At 32.4% G+C, this 21,035-nt stretch overlaps 1 protein-coding gene and 1 long non-coding RNA gene across 2 annotated transcripts in view; one reads left to right on the plus strand and one right to left on the minus strand.

Moving 5' to 3' along the window:
- The window catches only part of LOC144845296 (uncharacterized), a 190,422-nt gene that overhangs the window by 109,591 nt on the left and 59,796 nt on the right, over positions 1-21,035 (plus strand). The gene's annotated exons all lie outside the window — the stretch shown is intronic.
- On the minus strand, positions 12,593-20,484 carry LOC144844482 (uncharacterized). Its single transcript, XM_078701415.1, has 10 exons — positions 20,364-20,484; positions 19,088-19,204; positions 18,308-18,403; positions 17,806-18,018; positions 17,360-17,599; positions 16,613-16,873; positions 16,092-16,340; positions 15,600-15,723; positions 14,615-14,727; positions 12,593-13,794 (listed from the first exon to the last, which is right to left on the minus strand). Exons 1-9 carry the CDS (start codon positions 20,458-20,460, stop codon positions 14,649-14,651), a joined length of 1,476 nt encoding a protein of 491 aa, XP_078557541.1. The 5' UTR covers positions 20,461-20,484; the 3' UTR covers positions 12,593-13,794; positions 14,615-14,648.

A 21,035-nucleotide genomic window follows, 5' to 3' on the forward strand; every position in this document is an offset into this window, starting at 1 on the left:
TATTTATTGACGATTACAACTAATTTAGGTTAAACGATAAAATATATATGCTAAAATATAGGTCTGCAAGATAAGTTTGTAATAAATTAATGTATTGTTTAATAAGTGAAATAATGAGTGGCATCGTATTTTTCGCCTTTGGCACGTCTGACATATCCATGTTTACTATTATAAATACTCTGGTTCACCCTAAAGATAAGGTTCCAAAGGATATGCAAACTATATATTGTTTACGCCATAAAATGCAAAGATAAAGATTGTGAAAGAGGCAGCGTGCCCTCTCAAAACTAGAAAAGGTAAAACTATTAATTACTATAGAGGGCTCATGTCTTTGTACATGAATATACATTATACATAATAATGCAAAATATACTCAACTTCAGTCTTCTCAAAACTAAAAATATACGATTTCTCTATGATGATCAACTACACAAATACAGTAGTTAATCAAAAGTAAAAAATAAAAAAAAATTTATCATAATAATCAAATAATAGACCTAATAAAGAGCACAATAACAACTAAAATATTACTTTAAATAAACCATTTACAAAATTCGCAAACTACATATTTGTATCCTTAGCAAAAAAGGGTGTAAATTTAGATTATTATCATCCGTTATGATTCACCTCCTGGATCCCACGTAATCGTCCCAGCTAGCTTGGGGTCTACTTTCCCAGGTTTGGTCGGATTGAGAAGCCGAGGAGGTAAATGTTGAGAGCTAACGGGCTTGCTTTCTGATAGGAAATTTATATACATTTTCTCTGGTATTTATCAAGTTTTTAAAGGTGTACTTTATTTATATTGGCAATGTTGATATAATATAAAACTAAATTACTAAGAAAACCGTTTTAAAATTCAATTTATTACTTTGAAAACGTTATTTCCGTGCATTCGCCAAGCGGCCAACAGAGGGCGTATTTATTTACATCGTTCGCGTGGCTGCTAAAAATGATCATTTCCATGCTTATAAAATGCATATCAAAGTCGATAAATATAAGTAGACCGAATCGTCGCAGGGTCGAATTGTCACAGGACCGAATCGTCCCGCTACCTATAAATACCAATACCTTTGCATTTTAAATAGCACCCTCTACAGATTGATGTATTTTTAAAATACTATAGTGCCCTCTATAGTTTGGATATGATTTCGTTAAAGGTTCCTTTATTTCATTTTGGCCTAAAGAATTTGTCAATTCTAGACCTTTATTAGTACTGTGATTCTATCAGTAAATAATAAATCATTGGTTAGAAGATAAATTTGTTTTTTAAATGCAAAATCTTTCGTCATCCAAAATTTCTACTGGGGAATTTAGCGAAATCATTTTTAAGAGGAAGTGCATATAATATAGTTTCTTCATTTTTGTTGCAAAGCTAAAACAAGAACCCGGCATTATCATTTGGCATGTTTGATCGCAGTCTAAACGTTTTAAATGCACAAAATTATTATTAGCTCCTGTGGACATTGTTAAAAAAGTATAATATAATGGCTTGATACAAACACACAATCTTCGGTACCGATTGCATAAGGAACAGAATAAAACAAGAAAGGCACACTGAGGGATTGTAGTAAACTGTTGCGGATTCTCTCCATTTTTTTAGGTACAACAATCTACCGAATATATTTACAACTACACTCATGTTAGTATCAGCCACTGTTGACTACTACATGATAAATTAGCTCCGTTAAAACTTGCTTATCGGTGATATGTTTATTGTTTGGTCGAGTCATGAACTTATACTTATCTACTTATCTACTATCTTACGTCATGGTTTATTGTAGTCTCACCATACACTGACATTGTCAGATATCTAGATAATGATAACTGTTTATTAATTTTCCAGTGATCATATATTCGTTTTATTGTATTTTTCGAATTAGCAGTAAAGTAGGCTTAGGTTATATTTAGAGCATATTACGAAAAATATATTTGTATAATCAAAATTATTTTGTATGAGGCACTTTACAATTTATTTTTATAAGTTATTTTATTGTTCGGTTGGTTGTACTGTACCTTGTTAATGTAAATCTGGTTAATTCCAGTTAGTGTATTTACGATGTAATCTAATGACACATGTATAGGTATTTACAACACAATGGCGTTCTTTATACATAATTATGTAACAATTTATATAGAAAAATATTTTACCGCCTGATATAAAATAATCAATTAAACTGTTCTTGGTCTCAAATAAACTTTCTACGTTTTGATGTACTGTTTCATGATTTGATATGATATCTTTTTGTATAATACTGTAGTCATCTACGAGGTTCTTTAGTTGTGATCTTGATTACAATGATAATTAATAACTTTGATGATGATGATAATGATGTACTATGATAATGATGATGGTGGTGATGGAAAATGATGATGATGATGGATAATGATGACGATGATGATGATGATAATGATGATTGATACTCATTATGCTAACTTTATGATCTCTATTTTTAGAATTTGTCATTTTCCAACGATACCACATACAGATTAATAATAAGCCTAACAATGTTGTTTGATCTTGTGACATTGATTGCTTGTGTACGAAAACACTTGTCACAGCCAAAGTTAACAGATAAAGATCATAACTATACCTATTGAGTAAACCGTACCTTGGCCTTTGACAAAAAAAGTAAACATATTCTTATCATGATCGCTGTAATGTGTTTGATAAGGTAACATGTTTGATTTAATATGACTTGAATATTCAATCAAAGTTAGTTGCATTGAAGTCAACTGTATTGATTATCAACTTCAAGGTATGTATAAGTTTACTCAATTAAATTTGTTGAGGTTAATTATGTCATCGAGAGCATCAATGTAATTTTTTTCATTTTAAATGATTTTTACTTGTAGGCTGGCATTTTCACTGTATAATATCCTGCTAATATTTTCAGATTAAAGATCCCGAGAACAAAGGTGACAATGTACAAATGTACTAGATATAAACACAGTGTCATGCTAATCATTGTACTATTCTGCCAGAAAAGTTTTGCTGTTAGTTTTGCCTATCAACCAACGGACCATTCAACAGTAGAAGGCAAAGAAGAACAGATTACCTGTATCTTCAGAGATATCTCAGAAGACATGAAACGTAAATATGACGTCATATGGACCAAAGGCAATTACGTTATCAGCCAGCTAAGCAATGGGTTTGATTTGGAACGTATTACTATTCACGATCAATATGATGATGCAAAACATTGTTTGAAAATTGATCCAGTCAAGAGAGAAGATGCAGGAGATTATCAATGTTATTTAAAACATAATGGCAATATTCTGCTTACTTCAAGTGTTGGGAAGCTTACCGTGCGCGAAATACCATCAGATAAATATCCAATGGTGAGGTTTAAGAAACCATCTTACAACATTGAAGAACCTGTTATTGCGATCTGTTTGAGTGAAAAGACAAATCCTGAACCAGAGTTAGCCTGGGACAAGGCATCGGAGTTTCATCTTTCACAGGAAAATTGGTCAATTAAATCAAATACTACACACATTTGGATTGAAGAATCACAAATAGCCTCTACCTTAACAAATGGCTCTCGATACGTTTGTAGATTAAAAGTACCAGATGAGGTTGCTCCGAGATATAATATAACTAAACCACTTTACGTCATAAACAAAGATTTAAAGGAAACAACTACTGTTTTTCCTTCACTAGAAAGAAAACATGTTACTTCTAAACCTAGTTTGTTAACCACTCTAAAGCAGGTGTCAGACATGACGTATCAAGTACATGCGGATAAAAACATATATTTCCTTGTCAGTGTTGGCCTACTTGTAATAGTATTAGGCCTAATAATTATAGTGTTACTCATAAAACTATATTGTGCTCAAACTGAACTGAAAAAAGTAGCGAAAAAACTAACTGAATCAAAAACACCTGAGAAAAACGACGAAGATCAAAACCCCAGGCGTAGGCTCTTGGGGAGTGGTCATAAAACCCCAATTGGATCGGATAGTAAATAAATATACAATTGTACTTTCCACTTACTTTCTGTATTGAAAATTGTTGTCAAATACACAGGTGTTATTAGGGGTAATGAACAAATTAGCCCGATTAAACCATCTCGGCCCTGTACCTACTCATAATTAGCGCTAATTAACATTTTAATCAGCATAATCGATTACATCATTGGAACCTTCAACAATGCAATAATAATACAACAATAATAACGGTAATTCTTAATTCAAAACCTGTACTATGACCGCTTAAAGGGGTCAGTTTCTGTTTCAATTAACTTTATTGTGAATAATGAGTAGCCCTACACTAAAGAAAATGATAAATAGTTATCTTTCTTACGTGGCAAATTATGTTGTGTTGTGCAATGCCATAACCTGTTCAGATCAGTGCCTCTTCCACCTGTAGTTATTTAGTAAGATAGTCTTCATACTTTTAATTAAATAAAAGACGTAGATACTTCGTATTTAACCAAAACTTTGTTTTTTCTAGCAGTAATAGAAAATGAATTGAAAACTTTGCAATTTGAAAAGTTTTATTACGATACTATTATAAATATATAATTTGTCCTCAAGTATTCTGTAAAGATGTACGTAAATGTGAATACAACAGTAATATTTACTATATTGTTATATAATTGGATCTGTATTTATGGATTAAATGTAATAAAAATCATTTGCCTAATCAGAAATAAGCTGGTTTTTAGCCTAAATCTTGTTTCTTAATTTATTGCGAGACAGAGATGAATTTTTGATTTGGACTCATTTAAACAAACCAAATTTGTGTTTTGTATGTAACATTAGGGTTGAGAGATGGGGAAGAGGATGGGTACAAAGAGGAACAATGTTTAGTCGCCTGCAACGCGACTCTATAGCTCACTATGTCGGTCGGTCGGTAAATACTAACTCAGATTCATATTTTTTCGTTATTTTGACAGTGGATTTTAATACTTGGAGGCAAGTATAAATGTTTTTAAACATTTTTCAACATTTTTGACATTTTCAGCAATGTTGGTCGGTCGGTCGTAAACACTAACTCATATTCATATTTGTTTCGTTATTTTGACACTGGATATTAATACTTGGAGGCAAATATAATTTTTTTTTTAAATGTTCAACATTTTATTAAACATTTTCAGCAATTTCGGTCGGTTGGTCGGTCGGTCAATAACCACTAACTCAAATTTGCGCACGCGACTACAGCCATGTATATGGCCTTGTTAAATATTATTCTTTAACCAATCAATAACGAATTTTTTTTTTTTATGTTTTATAGGCCGATAAATAATATAACACTAAATACAGTAAAACATTTGCGATTTAATACTTTGTTAAAACTGTCACTGTCATAGTCGATTGAAATAGTTAAGTACATGTAACGATCCACCACTATGACGTATATTTTTTTGGCGATTCAAATGGTGAGTAATGGTTAATACGTATTTACAGTATTGTTCAAGTATTGCAATACTATATCTAAAGGGCCCATAAATTTACCTACAGGTACTTGTGTTAGGCTAAATCAATAATTATATTGGAATATACCATTCATCGCAAATCAATACATTTGTATAAACGTAAATTAAATCTATCAAAATAGTATTTTTTTAACGAAAATTAGCCTGCCTTCAACATTTTGATGCTGTACTCGGGCTGTTCAACCGATTTTCAGTTATTAAAAACAATTATCGTAGAAGGAGATAGGTAAATGCGAAGCATCTTCGTACTATTATGTGCGGGTATTTTCCAAGATGGACGTCAATTAGACAGTGTATACTACGATAGGAAAACACCCCTATTTGGGGCAAATTGTTGAACCTAAATTCATTTCAATTGTCAATAACTAATTATCTATCTCAATTTAATTAGTAAACAGGTTTAAATCAGGTGGTTAAAATCAGTATCGAACGTACGAACCAACTTTATATACCATCGAGTAAACATTCTAGAAGTAACGCGCGATTTACCGAATTTTGCCCTTACGTAAATTTATATATAGATTCCTAATAAGCTTTTCAGTATTATCACTCATCCGTGACGTCATTTATACAAAATGTTGTGAAATCACATTATCTATCATATCTCCATAACTCCTCATATCAATGAAATTCACTAAACATAAAATTCAGGTCAAGTGTAAAATATGGCGTGACATACCAGAAAGAAAATACTTTATTTTCATTATCAGTTTCAATGGTATTTAGTTTTTATGAACCAATAACATAAACTATTTATTAGAAATAGAAACAAAAAGTCGATTTGTTTACAATTCTACAAATTAAATCACTTTGTTTATCTTTACATAATCAAAGTTTCTGGTTTCAGTTTAAATTTTATTGCATTACAAATTTAGTGATGTGTCAAAAACGCAGGACAAGGAATCTTTCAAAATGCAATTGAGCAATAGATAAACCAAACCAAAAAAGATGTTATAATAACGTTACTTATTACAATGATGGAAATCAAAACATACTTGTACAATTTTAAGATTATACACATAACGATTTCCCTCAGCAAATACAGTTTTTTACTTTAAATAAACTTGAAATGACTAGATGGCATAAAAACTACATACGTTTAACGCAATCACATTTCTAGTAATAATTAGTTTACGTAAGTAGATTACGGACTTGTAATTTTGTCAAAATATATCAGACATTGCAAGCTGACCAATATGATAAGATAAAGAAACATGATTGACTGAACTGATAAGAGAAGTATTGTAATAATAGGATTAACGACCGTTTTAGATGCCTCAGGAAGCTGAGATTCTTCAGAATTGATAGAAGTATAAGGAACTTTTGTGCTGACATTGTACGTCAGACATTCTCCTATTTGTATGGCCATGGTAGTTGATTTCAAAATATCACCAGTATTTGCTGTACATGTTATGTTTTCTCCTTGCATTTTACAAGAAACACGTCTGATGAACAACGTATTTGATAAATTAGCTTGCTGTATTGCCTCGTTAAAAATCGCATCATTTGTTGAATTCCATTTGAATTGGATTTCTTTCTTGTTTATCTGTTTGAGTTTGCTTTTTCCAGCATTCAATGTAGTTTGTGGTTTCAATTCATATGCTTTGCACCAAATTGCTACCGACTTGTTAACCATAAATTCAGTTGCGTTAATGTTGACCACAATGTGACGTTTGATGACAATGGTAAATGCACATTGGTGTGGTACGTTATTCGTTGTCATTGTGCATGTGTAATCAGTTTCCTCATCTCTATCCATTGCTTTGAACATAGCACTACTAATAACCTTGTTTTTATTTGTGGTATTAGTAATAACTACGTGTTTAGGAAAATTTTCAACATCCCAGTACAGCTTCAAAGATGGATACGGGTATGTTTCACAACTTAATGTGACATTGTCACCGACAAAGTACACTGATGTTGAAGGGCTACATACTGGATTTGATGGTATAGGCAGCACTACTAGTTCCATCTTACGAGAATTAACAATTAGTTCATCGCCTTGGTATATACACTGGTAAACGCCACTGTCTGTCTCTGTTAGGTCTGAGAGAGTCATTTCTATTCGTAGTTTTCTCATTGACATTGACGAATATGTATTGTGAACTTCCATATCATTTCTCTTCCAAACTGTTTTGTTAATAACAGTTTGTATTTCAGATCCATATCTACCAATCAACTCACAATAAAAGGTAAACGTTTTTCCGGCAACAGCATAACTAACATCATGTTCAGGATAGCATTGCAGAACATCAGATTTCATTATAGGAAAAAAGATAACCAGGAAAACGAGAAACTTAAACAAACGAATCATCTGGAAATAAACAGTTATTCTGATTGCTTGAAAATAATGTTAGGCAATGCCTGTCTAAAACGTTCTTTGTTTTGCTGGTTCATTGTATACTTCTAAAATGCATTCTGTATATTTAATGGGTACTTTAATTTAATTACTAGTTTTAATTCGTGTTTATTTCTAATGAATCTATAATATTAAATATTTATTATAAATAGAAACGATTATAAACTTTTCGATTTTATTTATAAACTTAAATCACACTGAGCTATGTTCATTGGACCACAAGAACGAGCTAATTTTGACTTGCAGGCACAGAAGAAGTTCCTACTAAACAACGTGCCCTGTGATATAACTGTCAGTCATGTTTTATATTCAGTACATACTAGCAAATAACAAATTTAGTTTAAAATCTTCTTGGTACAATTCCGACCAATTTGATACCTCATAACCCCCAAACGCCCTCATACTCACTAACTTTCACCCCCGCTTGGCAATGACTCCGCACTCGGATCATGTATAAAAATAAATCCTTTTCTGTACACATTCTAGTTTTGTTAACCCGTCACTCACTACCCACAACCCCTCAGTGGCAGTTTTCAATAAAAGTATAAGTTCGGAAATTGTTATAAGCCTATTCCAGCTACAAACTCCCAACCCCTTCCCGGGGGTGTAAACAAAATCCAAAGTGGGGCATTTTTACCCCATTTTAACCGCTAACTTGGATCCAAGATGGCGGATAATGTTCAAATATAGTTTAAAACCTCCCGATATAATTGAGATCATTCTGATCATATTTTTTTATGCGTGAAGTAACAAAAATGTGTAGGCCTAACGAAGAAACAAATGAAAGCACTCAGAAACTGAGTGAAGTACTTGGCAAAATATTGCCACAGAGGGCGTCATGTTGATATTTCGGCCCATGTTAAAAGAATACACATTTTTCTTTTTGTTATTTGTGATTTTCTTGAATTTCAATAGGCATGTTCTGTAAGTATATACCTATTTACACTGAAAAATATTATTGTTATTAACTAGAAGGGCACCGAGAGAGCATAGGCCTACTGTAAAATTCCCCTACATATGACTTCCCCCAGAATTTGTTTTTTTTAATGCTGTGTGTAATAATTTTAATTTTACTACAACCTTGAATGGCAGTTTGGTGTAATGGCTATGTATCCAGTCTTTCACAGCTGATATCATTTTATAAAATATTTTATTTATTATATTATTTTTAAATTAATTAAAAATATTTCTATACATTGTTTTTACTATGATCCTAACTTCAACACACTGTAGACAAAAAAAAACATAAATAATGACACATATGCTGGTACTAACAAAATTCTGCAAATAGTTACAGAATAACATTAATTGTATCAACTAACTAGTTTCACTTGACAATATTATTAATTGTGAAAATTGTAAGAAAAAGTAAAAGGAATGGAGTTTATGCCATGAAACACACGGCCAGTCTGTGGTTCTTTTTAGGCCAGCCTGTGGCCCGAGGGCGCTAGACGGCCATCATTATGACCATCATCATCAACATTGATTGATGATCTCTATTTTTTAGATACCACGATACCACATACACAGTAATAATAGGCCTATCAATAGGTTGTTTGATCTGAGTGTTGCAAAGTTGACATACAGATCATAATCATGTTGCTTAAACATATACCTATTATCATTATTATTATTAATCTTTAAAACCGTACCTTGTCCTCCGAATAAAAAAAGTAAACATATCCTATCATGATTGCTGTGCCGCATAACAATGTTTGATTTAATTTATGACTGAGCATTCGATCCGAGTTGGTTGCATTGTCTTACTGCAGAATCAACTGCATTAAATATCAAGTTTAAGGTATGTGTAACATTTTACAATAATGTTATATTCATTGTACCTCCTTCCACCGTCGGATTTTTTGGGGATAAATAGATCTAATGCTATCCATGATTACAATGTCCTGACATAAGTAATACCGTAGTTTACTCAATTCAATATTTTGGAGAATAACTATGTCATTGTGAAGATCAATGTATACTTAGCTAAGTGTAACTTTATTTTTCTTTTATAAACAATTTTAACATCGAACACATTTTTGCTTGTTGGTTTGCATTTCCACTGTAATATACAGTATACTTGTTTTCAGACAAAATATTTGCTGAGCACAAAGTTGACAATGTACAAAGCCAGATGTAGACACAGTGTCATACTTCTCATTGTACTATTCTGCCAGAAAAGTTTTGCTGTTAGATTTGTTTATCAACCAATTTACTATTCAGCAGTAGAAGGAGGAAAAACATACATCAACTGTATCTTCCAAGATATCGCAGAAGACATGAAACATAAATATGACGTCATCTGGACCAAAGGTTCTTACGTTATCAGCGAACCAAGCAATAACTTTGATCTGGAGCGTATTGCTATTCGCAATAGATATGAATATTCAAGACACTTTTTGAAGATCTTTCCAGTCAAGAGAGAAGATGCAGGATATTATCGATGTTATTTGAAATATAATGGCGAAATCCTGCTTACTTCCACTATGGGCAAGCTTACTGTGCGAGAAATACCATCCTATAAATATCCAATTGTCAGGTTTATTAAGTCAGCTTACAGAATTGGAGAAGCTGCCATTGCGATCTGCTTGAGTGAAAAGACAAACCCTATACCAGAGTTAGAGTGGGAAGTATCAGATTTTTATTTTTCATCTGGTAATTCGCAAATGAAATTAAATAATACACACATTTGGATTGAAGGATCAGAAATAGCATCCATCCTTACAAATGGCTCCCGATACGTTTGTAGATTAAAAGTACCAGATGAAAAGGATCCAAGACATGCTGAAAGCGAACCACTTTACGTCATAAACAAAAATTTAGAGGAAACAACTACTGTTGTGACTTCAGACATAAAAGATCAAGTACATGCAGATAATGTTAGTTATGGAAGTCGAATCCTATTTGCAATTGTAATATCAGGCCTACTTATTCTACTCTTAATAATAATGATAATCCTGAAGCTATTTCGTGGACAAACTGAACTGACGGAAGTAATGGAAAGAATTTTAACGGAATCAGAAACAACTGAGAAAAACGACTATAGTCTAAACATCAGACGTAGACTAAATCGAGGCAATGAAACTACAATCGGATCGGATAGTAAATAAATATACATTTTGTATTCTACACATTGTATTTTTAAATAATGAAGTGTAGTGCAACTACTAGATATGCTTGCTTGTTTCCGTCACAAGGTTTTGTCTAATGTCAGTAATATCTAAATAATGTCTTGTTATCTGTTGATTTTTGCTTGTATATATTATATTATATTTTATGACTTTCAAGCCTGTTAATGGTGACGTTTGGTCACTGTAGGGTGATGATGAAATAAAATGTAAAAAATATATATATATATATATATGTATATTGACGACATATTACATCATAAACATACAATCAATTAAGGTATAATTAATAAATGATTTACAAAGTAAGCTCTATAAATCAGAAGAAAGGTTGTTTTTCATTATGAAAGGCAAAAAACGCAGCAGCTGTACTCTCTAGAATTAAATAGATTTTATTTATTTTACTATGTAATGTTGTTTTTAAAATTTTAATTAGCAATGTTTTCCTTTTTTACTTGGGACCTTTTTCCTTTTTTTTATTATCAAAGATGTATTGTACCCCAAAAAACATGAAAAATGAAGAATAATTAAATAAGACTTTGAATAGGTTATTTTGTAGTTATAATAAAGTTAATCACTTCCGTAGAAAACAAAATAATAATAATGTTTTCACTTCTAAAATAACATAACAAATGGTTAAATTCAACCGAAATTTATTGGCTGGCAGCCAATTTGACAGTTTTTGGCTTTAAATTACATTTTTTTCAGGTAAATACTTTTTGTTTAGATCCAATTTTTGCTCAAAGTGGATAACTATTATGTGACATTAAAATGGCATATTTAAAAAAAATGTCAACATTATTTTTCAGGGGGACAATACTTGGGTTATCCTCAGTTTTGAATTTTAATTTTTTTTTAAATTTGTGTCTGTTTGTAAAATTGAATGAACTGAAATAAAATAAAAATGAAATGATATATAATGATTACTTTCCTCTTATTTTCTCTTTGTTTATTAAATCCATTTACAACTATGCCGTGACATTATACATATTCTAAGACTAATAAACAGCTGTTGGTGTAAGGATGAACCAGCCGATTGCTTTAATTACACCAATATATAAAAGGAAAAGGAGATTTTAGTAATCATGGACATTTCACTGATAAATCACAGATAAACTATATGAAAGAAGCATAGAAAATAGAGAGTTAGACAGCAGATATAACAAAAGATGGGCCTATAACATGATTATAGAAAGAACACTAACCACTGATAATTAGATCCTTGGTGGAAAAGTCATGGGAATATAACAAACCTGCTTATTTCACCTTCATCTATTTAAACAAAGCTTTGATTCTATACCCATGCCCGTGCAAGAGTAGGACATGCTAGGACAAAACAAGAAATGAAACTGGAGTAAAGCAGGTATTGTATGTCTCACCTATATTATTGTATATATGGACAGCGTCATAAGACATTTTAAATTAAACATAATCCACTAACCACAATTCTTGAAAGATAAGATCTTGAGAGAGCAATTATATACATCATTGGAACGAATGCTTCAGAAAAGCTACTCTTCTTGTCATCCATTCTCTTCAAATAACCAAGCCAGCTTAACTTAGATGATGGACAGATCTAAGTGGAGAAAGAGACTAGCACTACTGGATTGGAGATTATATCAAGTTATATTGTATTGATTCTTCAAAGTTACCATTCGAGTGAAGAATAACACCTAAATAACTAAACCTCTTCAATGTGAGTGTCTTTGTAAAACGAATATAGATTTAACGGTAAGTCTAAGTACAAAACTTGCTAGTATGTCAATGAGTTCCTGTGCCACTTATCATATTAAAAGGTTTTGAAGAGTGACAAAGAGGATCCTTGTTGAATACCAACTGAATGTTTAAATGAAAAAAACAATTGTACAGTCTGCATATTATATAAAACGCAAAATAAAGCCATACTTTTTAAAATCTCAAAAGAACCACATTGAATTTAATATTATTGAAATTGTATTTAAAAAATTTTAAATTTTGAACGTGGACTGTATTGGTATATGCAAATGATAAGGGTCTAACTGTGCCACAGTGAATCAGCTCTATGAAATAATATTGTTTTTAAAGTAGAGCTCCACTCAGACTTTCAGCTTATATTATGTTTAAGTATGTTTAATTGAAAATGATTACATAAAAAAAACAGGGAAAATTTTCCCAAAAACTAATTTCTAAAAATCGGTCAGAAAATAGTGTTTTTTAATACATTACAATTTTCAGTAACTTGGGGGTTATTAGTTTACAATACGTCGCAGTATAAGTTACACTTGGCGACTGACGCGTTTTATTCGTTGGTGAACGCGTAGGTGTAATATCTCATCCTTGGTAAATTATAGTGTCGAAAAATGGCGAATTAATTTTATACACACAATTAATGCGATTTGTTTAGACCCAAGTAATATTTCAGATACAAATGTCAGTATAATTTACATGTAACATCATGATTTGCACTGTACAACAACATAATATTCTTTATCAAATTGATTTTTAGTTTTAAGCCAGGCCTAGCTAAGGCCAAGGCCGTCTAAGACTATCAGACTAGCTAGGCCAAGCAGCATCGGTACCTACCTAGTAGGCCTAGCTGTATTGAATATATAGCCACGTCTTTCTCAGATCTCATTAAATTTGACATTTTAGTAATAATCTCATTATCACATTATTACACTGTAAAACATGATAGGGTCACACATCCAGAATGTTTTAATATACTTTTCGCCCGTCAAAAATAACATCTCGACGATAACAGATCGCCAGCTGCGCTGCATGATCGTGAAAAAATGTCACGTGATCATACTCCCTAGTAGCATAATTACTTTTAAAAATCAGTTGCACCCTAAAACGGGGAAAAGTGTCTATTTACGCACATTTGCGCAATTTATTGCAAGTTGGGAAAAATGCACCAAATGCCGCTGTTACTTCTGAGTTAGGTAGATTACCGCTTTCTTTGGATTGTTTAGTTACAGTTATAAGATTTTGGTTACATATTATTACTTTAGATCATGACAGATTCATTTTTAAGTGTTATGAGTTTCAACTTAGAAAAGTTAACCGTAATGAGAATTGTTGGGCACAACAGGTCAAACACTTACTTTTTTCTACTGGTTTTGGTTATATATGGTTACAACAATATATTAATAGTAAAGGTTTATTTTTGAGAGAATTTAAGTTGCGCTTATGTGATATTGAAAAACAAAAATGCATTCAAAAATTTAGTTTACATAATAAGTTAAAGCTCTTTTCTCTTTATAAAAAAGAAATATGTTTAAGTTATCACTTGACCAACATCATTAATTTGAAACAAAGAAGATTATTAACTAAGTTACGTTTAGGGATATTAGAGCTAGAAATTGAAAAGGGCAGATGGGAGGGTGTAGAAAGGTATAAGAGAACGTGTAAATTATGTAAAAAGAACATTATTGAGGATGAATATCATTTTATTTTGCAATGCACATTTTACAATGATTTAAGAAAAAGTTTTATTCCAAGATTTATTCGTGTTTTTCCTTCTATTAATAAGCTATGTTTATTACTTTCCAACACAAATTTTACTTATAATTTAGGAAAATACGTCTACTTTGCTTTTGAAAGAAGAAACCATTATCTTAAGTTATAGTTATTTTTTATTTGTTTGTATTAGGGCCAAAGGCCAATATACATTGAAATAATAAATTCCCTGAAAAGGAAAAGAAAGAAAAGTGTACGCGATTATACGGTATTTATTTATTCCTATTAATTCAAAGAAGCGTTGTTATCCTCCATTTTCATAATAAATCCTCCAGTTAATCTGTCACACTTGCGTTTATAGTACCTGCAAAAAACGAAAACATTTATTGATTAAAAATCTAGATTTTGTTACTTCTTGTTGAACCAAAAACAGTCAATTCCTTATTTATGTATCTTAATTTGCTTAATTTGACAATGCTGGCTCTAAATCTTCTTTCTTTTCTTATCCACTCATTAAAACTTGCAAGAAAAAACATTCATTTTATGCTCCGTTCAATTTCTGCTAGGATCGCTTCCTACCGCATTAGATCTACTCCCACTTATATCGACGTTAGTTGCATTAACTTATATATGGCCGACTTCTGTCGTAAACGACAATGTCAATTAGTCTTGCATTTATCTGAATGATGACTAAGCCAGGACTGTATTAAAGCACCTTTGGCTGGTCCCAACATTGACCAAGGGCTTCTCTCGTCCAGTGCTCACCTTAACCATAGGAGAGGCATAAGCCAATACGTCTAAAGCAGAAACTAGATGCAGGGGCTGCCATAAGAGTCAGCAGTGCCTAATGGGCACACGGTATTCCCAAATGGTCTCCCATCCATGCCCTAACCGGGCCCACCGTTGCTTAACTTCGGTGATCTGACGAGAACCGGTGTTTAAACGTGGTAAGGCCGTTCATTAACTTATCCATCAAATATATCATGTTTTTGTTTACGTACGTTTTATTCATTATTTTTTTGTTAACATAATTATTATGTTCAATTTATTTTCTGTAAAATTAATTAAGCTAAGTTACAATGTAGACCTATGGCGTTACTGTTTTGTTTTTAGTGTTTATTAAATTAATTTTGTTGATTTTTACATCTGCATGTCATTGATCTCTGTACCTTTTTATTTCTGGTAATTAAATAAAAAAATAATATTTGCCAAAAATATATAAATCACTTCTCAAACCTTGCTATGATGATGTTTGCTAATACCAATATAAGTACCATGACACCAAGAACGGCAACGGCTGCTGTAAGGTAACCACGTGTGACGTCAGACGCATCCTTATCTTGGGATCCAGCTTTAAAGACTAAGAATTCATAAAAACGTTAAGATGTATTGTCAATGACAAAAATGAATTCCACAAATTTATGTGTCGTACGTTTGCTTCATACTCTATTATTTCTGATAAGTTGAAGGATTGGTTTATTAGAAACCCAGATCCTTCTGTTTTTGTCTTAAAGAAATTAGTGTTCGTTGTGTATAGGTTTATAAACAACCTTACTCTTTATCTTAATGAGAATGAATAAGTGAAGCTAATTATTTGTAAGTATGTAATTTAATTTAAAATGAACTGAAATAAAATGTATACACTCCAAGAATGTTCTACACGTCCTGTTTGGTTATAATTTAGAAGGAATAGTTATAGATTAATATATGACGACATTTTAGACCTACCTTGTGGTGCCTTGGGACTTGTAACATCAACAAAAAAAGAACAGTTGCCATTGTTTCCAAATGAATTAGTTACTGAACATGTGACCTGTGTTGATCCACGTGAAAAGAGATCACCAGATGAAGGTATGCAGGTTGCCACTAAATCGGTATCAAAATCGTCCATCACCTTTGGATCATTCCATGTCACTGGTTGCAAAGATTTATCAGAGCACGTTGAGATGCTGTGAGGACACATAACGGTAGGGATATCTACAAAAGAATGGAAGTTGATTTAAATAGCAGATAATGTACGCATATCTTGCTAAGATGATTTAATATGTAATATGTATTAGGTGTACTCTACAACTCTATATCTAAATTTGAACTTTCACAGTTTTCTTCTATAACTTAAAATTTATATGATTGTATAGGTTCTGAAACAGTTTGAATAGAGTGAAGTGTCAGTTCTAAATGGTAACACCACTAATAATAATAAGAGTAGTAGTAGTAGTTGTGAAGGAAAACCATTAATAACACTTTACCTGGAAGGAATGTATGACCTATGACATGTACAACAAACGAACACATTCCTACATTTCCAGTATCATCTGTTGCCAAACACGTGACAATAGTTGAACCAACGTCAAAGATTGATCCAGATGCATGTGTACACGTTGCTGATATATCTTTATGTACGTTGTCGATTACTGTGGGTTCGTTCCAAGTTACAGGATTTTCAGACTGGTCAACGTCACGGTTCACGGTAATGTGTTCGGGGCAAGTGATGGTAGGCTCTTTGTCATCTAAATGTAGTTTGTTGTAGAAAGTGTTATAAAATAAATTGTAAAACATCTCAAGTAAGCATAATATAACAAGTACCTTTGATTTTTAGTGTTTTTACTAAAAGCAACGATTAACTAATATTTATGTTGCATTAACATTTCTCATTTTTGCCATAAAAAGTCTCTGTATAGATATAATAAACAAAATTGTCATTATGCATGCTGAATTAGTACCGTACATAAAACATTGTTTGGCAATGACACTCCAAAAGATTAGATGCTACAGTATTTATCTAAATTCTTTTAAAAAAAAAACCATTCTAATCGAGTATAAATTATCTAAAATTTTTTGTGACGTACGAAAATGATAAAACTTAAGTTGTTTTTTGTTTTATATTATATTCCATCGTTTTGTTTTACCCGGAAAGAGTGAAATTACACTCTTTACAGGGTAAATGTTTAACTTTCAGTTCTTGTGTAAAGCGACTAATATTCTTAAATACTAACCTTTGACATGGACTACAAACGAACAATTGCCTTCATTTCCACTTGGGTCAGTTGCCGAACAAGTAATCTTGGTGAACCCAACTTCAAATAAGGATCCAGATGGCTTTGAGCAAGTTGCTACTGTGACACCGGTGTTGTCAATAACAGGAGGACGTCGCCACGTAACAGGATTCAAATTCTGATTAACATCAGAACTTGTCTCAATATCGTTTGGACACAAAACATTAGGATTCTGTATATCTGCAACATGGAATGGAAGATAATCATTTCCTATCTACTGTTTCCACAAAGAAAATCTACAACAAAATTTGGATTTTACAAAAGAAACTGCATAAAACAAAATTAAATATCCAATTAGCATTAAACATAATTATTTCAGCATGTTCATATACAGTTTATTTCATAAAACCCTAATAGTTTACGTACTGCAATAACTTAATACGCACCTTTGTAAACCTTTAACTCACATAAGGTGATTACTCCACTTGGTTTAGATACCGTAACGTACCTCCCAGAAATAGGCGGGTTACAGGTTAGTTCTATTGGATTTCTTGAGATCGCATCTCTGCGTGAAATCGTTGAATCACATTGTAAATTACTTGAAAATGTTGAAACATTGTTATTGCCAACACGAACCTCTATTCCTGTTAACCATTCCTCTTAAACGAAAATAGTGAACGTTATTAACCAGTACTACAGTGCACGAAGCAAGCGGTACATGATGTGCAAAAGTACGTAACGAAACGAGGAAATCTACGAGAGAAAAATCGGTTAATGGTTGTCCAATGAGAATCGCCTGATCGGTAGGTCATTTTAATGTCATATATATTATTCACCAAAAAATAATGTTCTGCTTTGTTTTTGTTTTTTTTAAAAAGAAGAATCCTATACAAATTGTTATTTTTTTGTAATGTTTTGGCGTTTAATACATTTTTAATGTAGTCTTACCACAACAATTGTTTCTGTTATATATTACAATCTTTGAAATTACTGTTTCCGTTTCGAGGTCAACATACCACCATGGATTTTTCTCTGAAAGTGACGCTTTCAATAAAAGAATGATAAGATTAAATTAATTGATTAACTGTTAAAAAGGTAATTAAATTTAAAGTACATGCACTCATGCTTCAGACGTAGTGTAAAGAACATTTTGCGGGTGGGCGGGCAAAACTTTACATGGAGAAAGTGGCCATTTTGAAATCCAAAATGGCCGCTTTCTCCATGAAAAAATGTCACACTAAAACATGGGCTTTCATGGTGTCATTTGAAAGAGAATTTTTATTGAATTGATAATTTATTCCATGACACCCACATAAAAAAAAGTTAGTTTATACAGTTATTTAGCAATAAGCAAGTCATGTGACCAATGAAGGTAAAAAATGTCAACATCTAATTTTACTAAATACCGTACTGTTTGGTATCGTTAGTTTATTCTGAAATTTATTCTTTTGTCATAATTTTCCAGTTATATACATTTTTTCCTTTAATGTGCACAGGTCTCAATACAAATATAGATGATATTATAAAATGTTGATATATTCTTGTTCAGAAAAATTATCTTACGAATTGTCGTCTTCATGTTTCATTTTGCTTATAATAATGTCATCATATCAAAAAGTTACTATGTGGGTCCCGTAAGTTAACCTATGCGACACTGTTAGGCCTTTTAATTATACTTAGTAAAAGAAATATTTGTTTGTGTTATTGTTATGTTAAAATATCACTTACAAGTGGCCGTACATGAATGGCCGACCTCGTAGTTTCCATTTGTTCTGCCGTCAACAGCACGTGCAGCAATACCATTCCAACCTGTTGAACTTTGTCTGGCTTCTTTAAACTGCGACACTAAACATTGGAGAAACGTACATTAAGCGATTTATATAGTAAACTAAGTAAGTAAGTAATATTTATGGCTTTCCAAGAACAGTACAATTTATGAATCAGCATAATATTTGAATGAAAATAAATACATAATCTATTATTACATATTAATTTAATAATAATAATATCCTGGATTTATATAGCGCCTAATGTTGTTAAACCTCTAAGCGCTGAACAAAAACTAATACGATAAAAGGGATTCCAACCATGCCGAAAAAAACCAAACCGAATTAAGGGGATACGCCTTCGTCGCTAACCAGGGATCGGTCTAATTGAACCCCCGGTCAGCACCAGTTGTGTCTCGGTCATCCCGGACTCAGGCGCCTCCTGCCCTACTTAAACTAGAACTAAAAGAATCTAGGTAGCATGGTAAAGAAAAAAAGGAGATTACAATGCTTTATTAAACAAGTATGTCTTAAGAAGCTTCTTAAAAAGAGCCACTGACTGTGAATCTATAATGCAGTTTGGAAGAGAATTCCAAAGCATAAGAGCTGCATAAGATAGTGCACGGTGACCAAATGAGATGGTCTTCACTTTAGCAGGAACAAGACGATTCTGAGAATTAGAACGAAGATTGCGACAAGATGATAATGGAGTGAGAACATTGTCGATGTACCTCGGTGCAAGGCCATGAAGACATTTATATGTGAGCAGCAATATCTTAATGTTGACACACTCCTTCACAGGAAGCCAGTGCAGTTCATGCAAGATAGGTGTTATGTGGTCTCTACGTTTAGTTCGAAACACTACGGGCAACACTATTTTGTAACATCTGCAACTTCCTAAGCAGGGTCTTGGGCAGTGCGACATGATTGTTACAGTAGTCCAGACGTGATGATATAAAGGTATGCACAAGTTTTATGGTTGTTTCCCTATCCAGAAACCTACGAATTAGACCAATCTTCCTACCCAACCATAGCAGAACGACAGATGGCATTCAACTTATGCTAAGTTCTGGCAATCATTACCATTATAAAAATATACATTCTATTGTTTAAAAAAATTCAGTCTATACAATTTGGCCGTTAAATTCCACGCTATGTATGTTTATTGCTATTAATTGTATGTTGGTACTTTAAAAGGTCCTATCTGATTTAAGTTAGAGTTAAATTTGCTAACTTACCTAATTCAAACGTATTGTCGTAATATGAAGATATTCTGGATTTCGATGTATGTAGACATGTCATAAAGCAGACAACGATGTATAGTGGTACAATCATCTTGTAAGAATGTTCAACCAGAGAAGTAATATGCACAATGTGAATAGTGTTCACCAGATAACTCAAACCACAATTTCCTCATGATGATTAGCATACCAGGCCACTAGACAGTTTGGGCAACATCCGTTTACATTGGATTAAATTTGTTTCACACGTTAAGATTTATTCGTTGAAAATTAAGTTGTTAAACGTACTGACACATATCACAATTTTTCCCGGAAAAAATATTCAAGAAAATTCAGACAGACCTTATTATAAAAATGTTTTCAAGAAAATGATAAAGAAGTTGGGAGGCCTAGGACCTAGGCCAGCTGCGCCGATGAATCTAGACTAGGCCTACCTTCTACATATCTTTAGCCCTAAAGTTATTTTGCACAAATGAAAAAAAAAGTATCTGTATACGTGAGTTTACCTAAACTCTCTGTTATCTGCATGCTTACAGTACTTACCGTCAAATCACTATCTTTAATAATTATCTGCATGTCTGTTTACCGTATCAAGTCACGATCTGCATGTCTGTTTACCGTATCACGTCACTATCTGCATGTCTGTTTACTGTATCAAGTCACTATCTG

The sequence above is a fragment of the Antedon bifida genome, chromosome 6 (genome assembly GCF_963402885.1).
Source record: "Antedon bifida chromosome 6, ecAntBifi1.1, whole genome shotgun sequence".
Taxonomy (NCBI): domain Eukaryota; kingdom Metazoa; phylum Echinodermata; class Crinoidea; order Comatulida; family Antedonidae; genus Antedon; species Antedon bifida.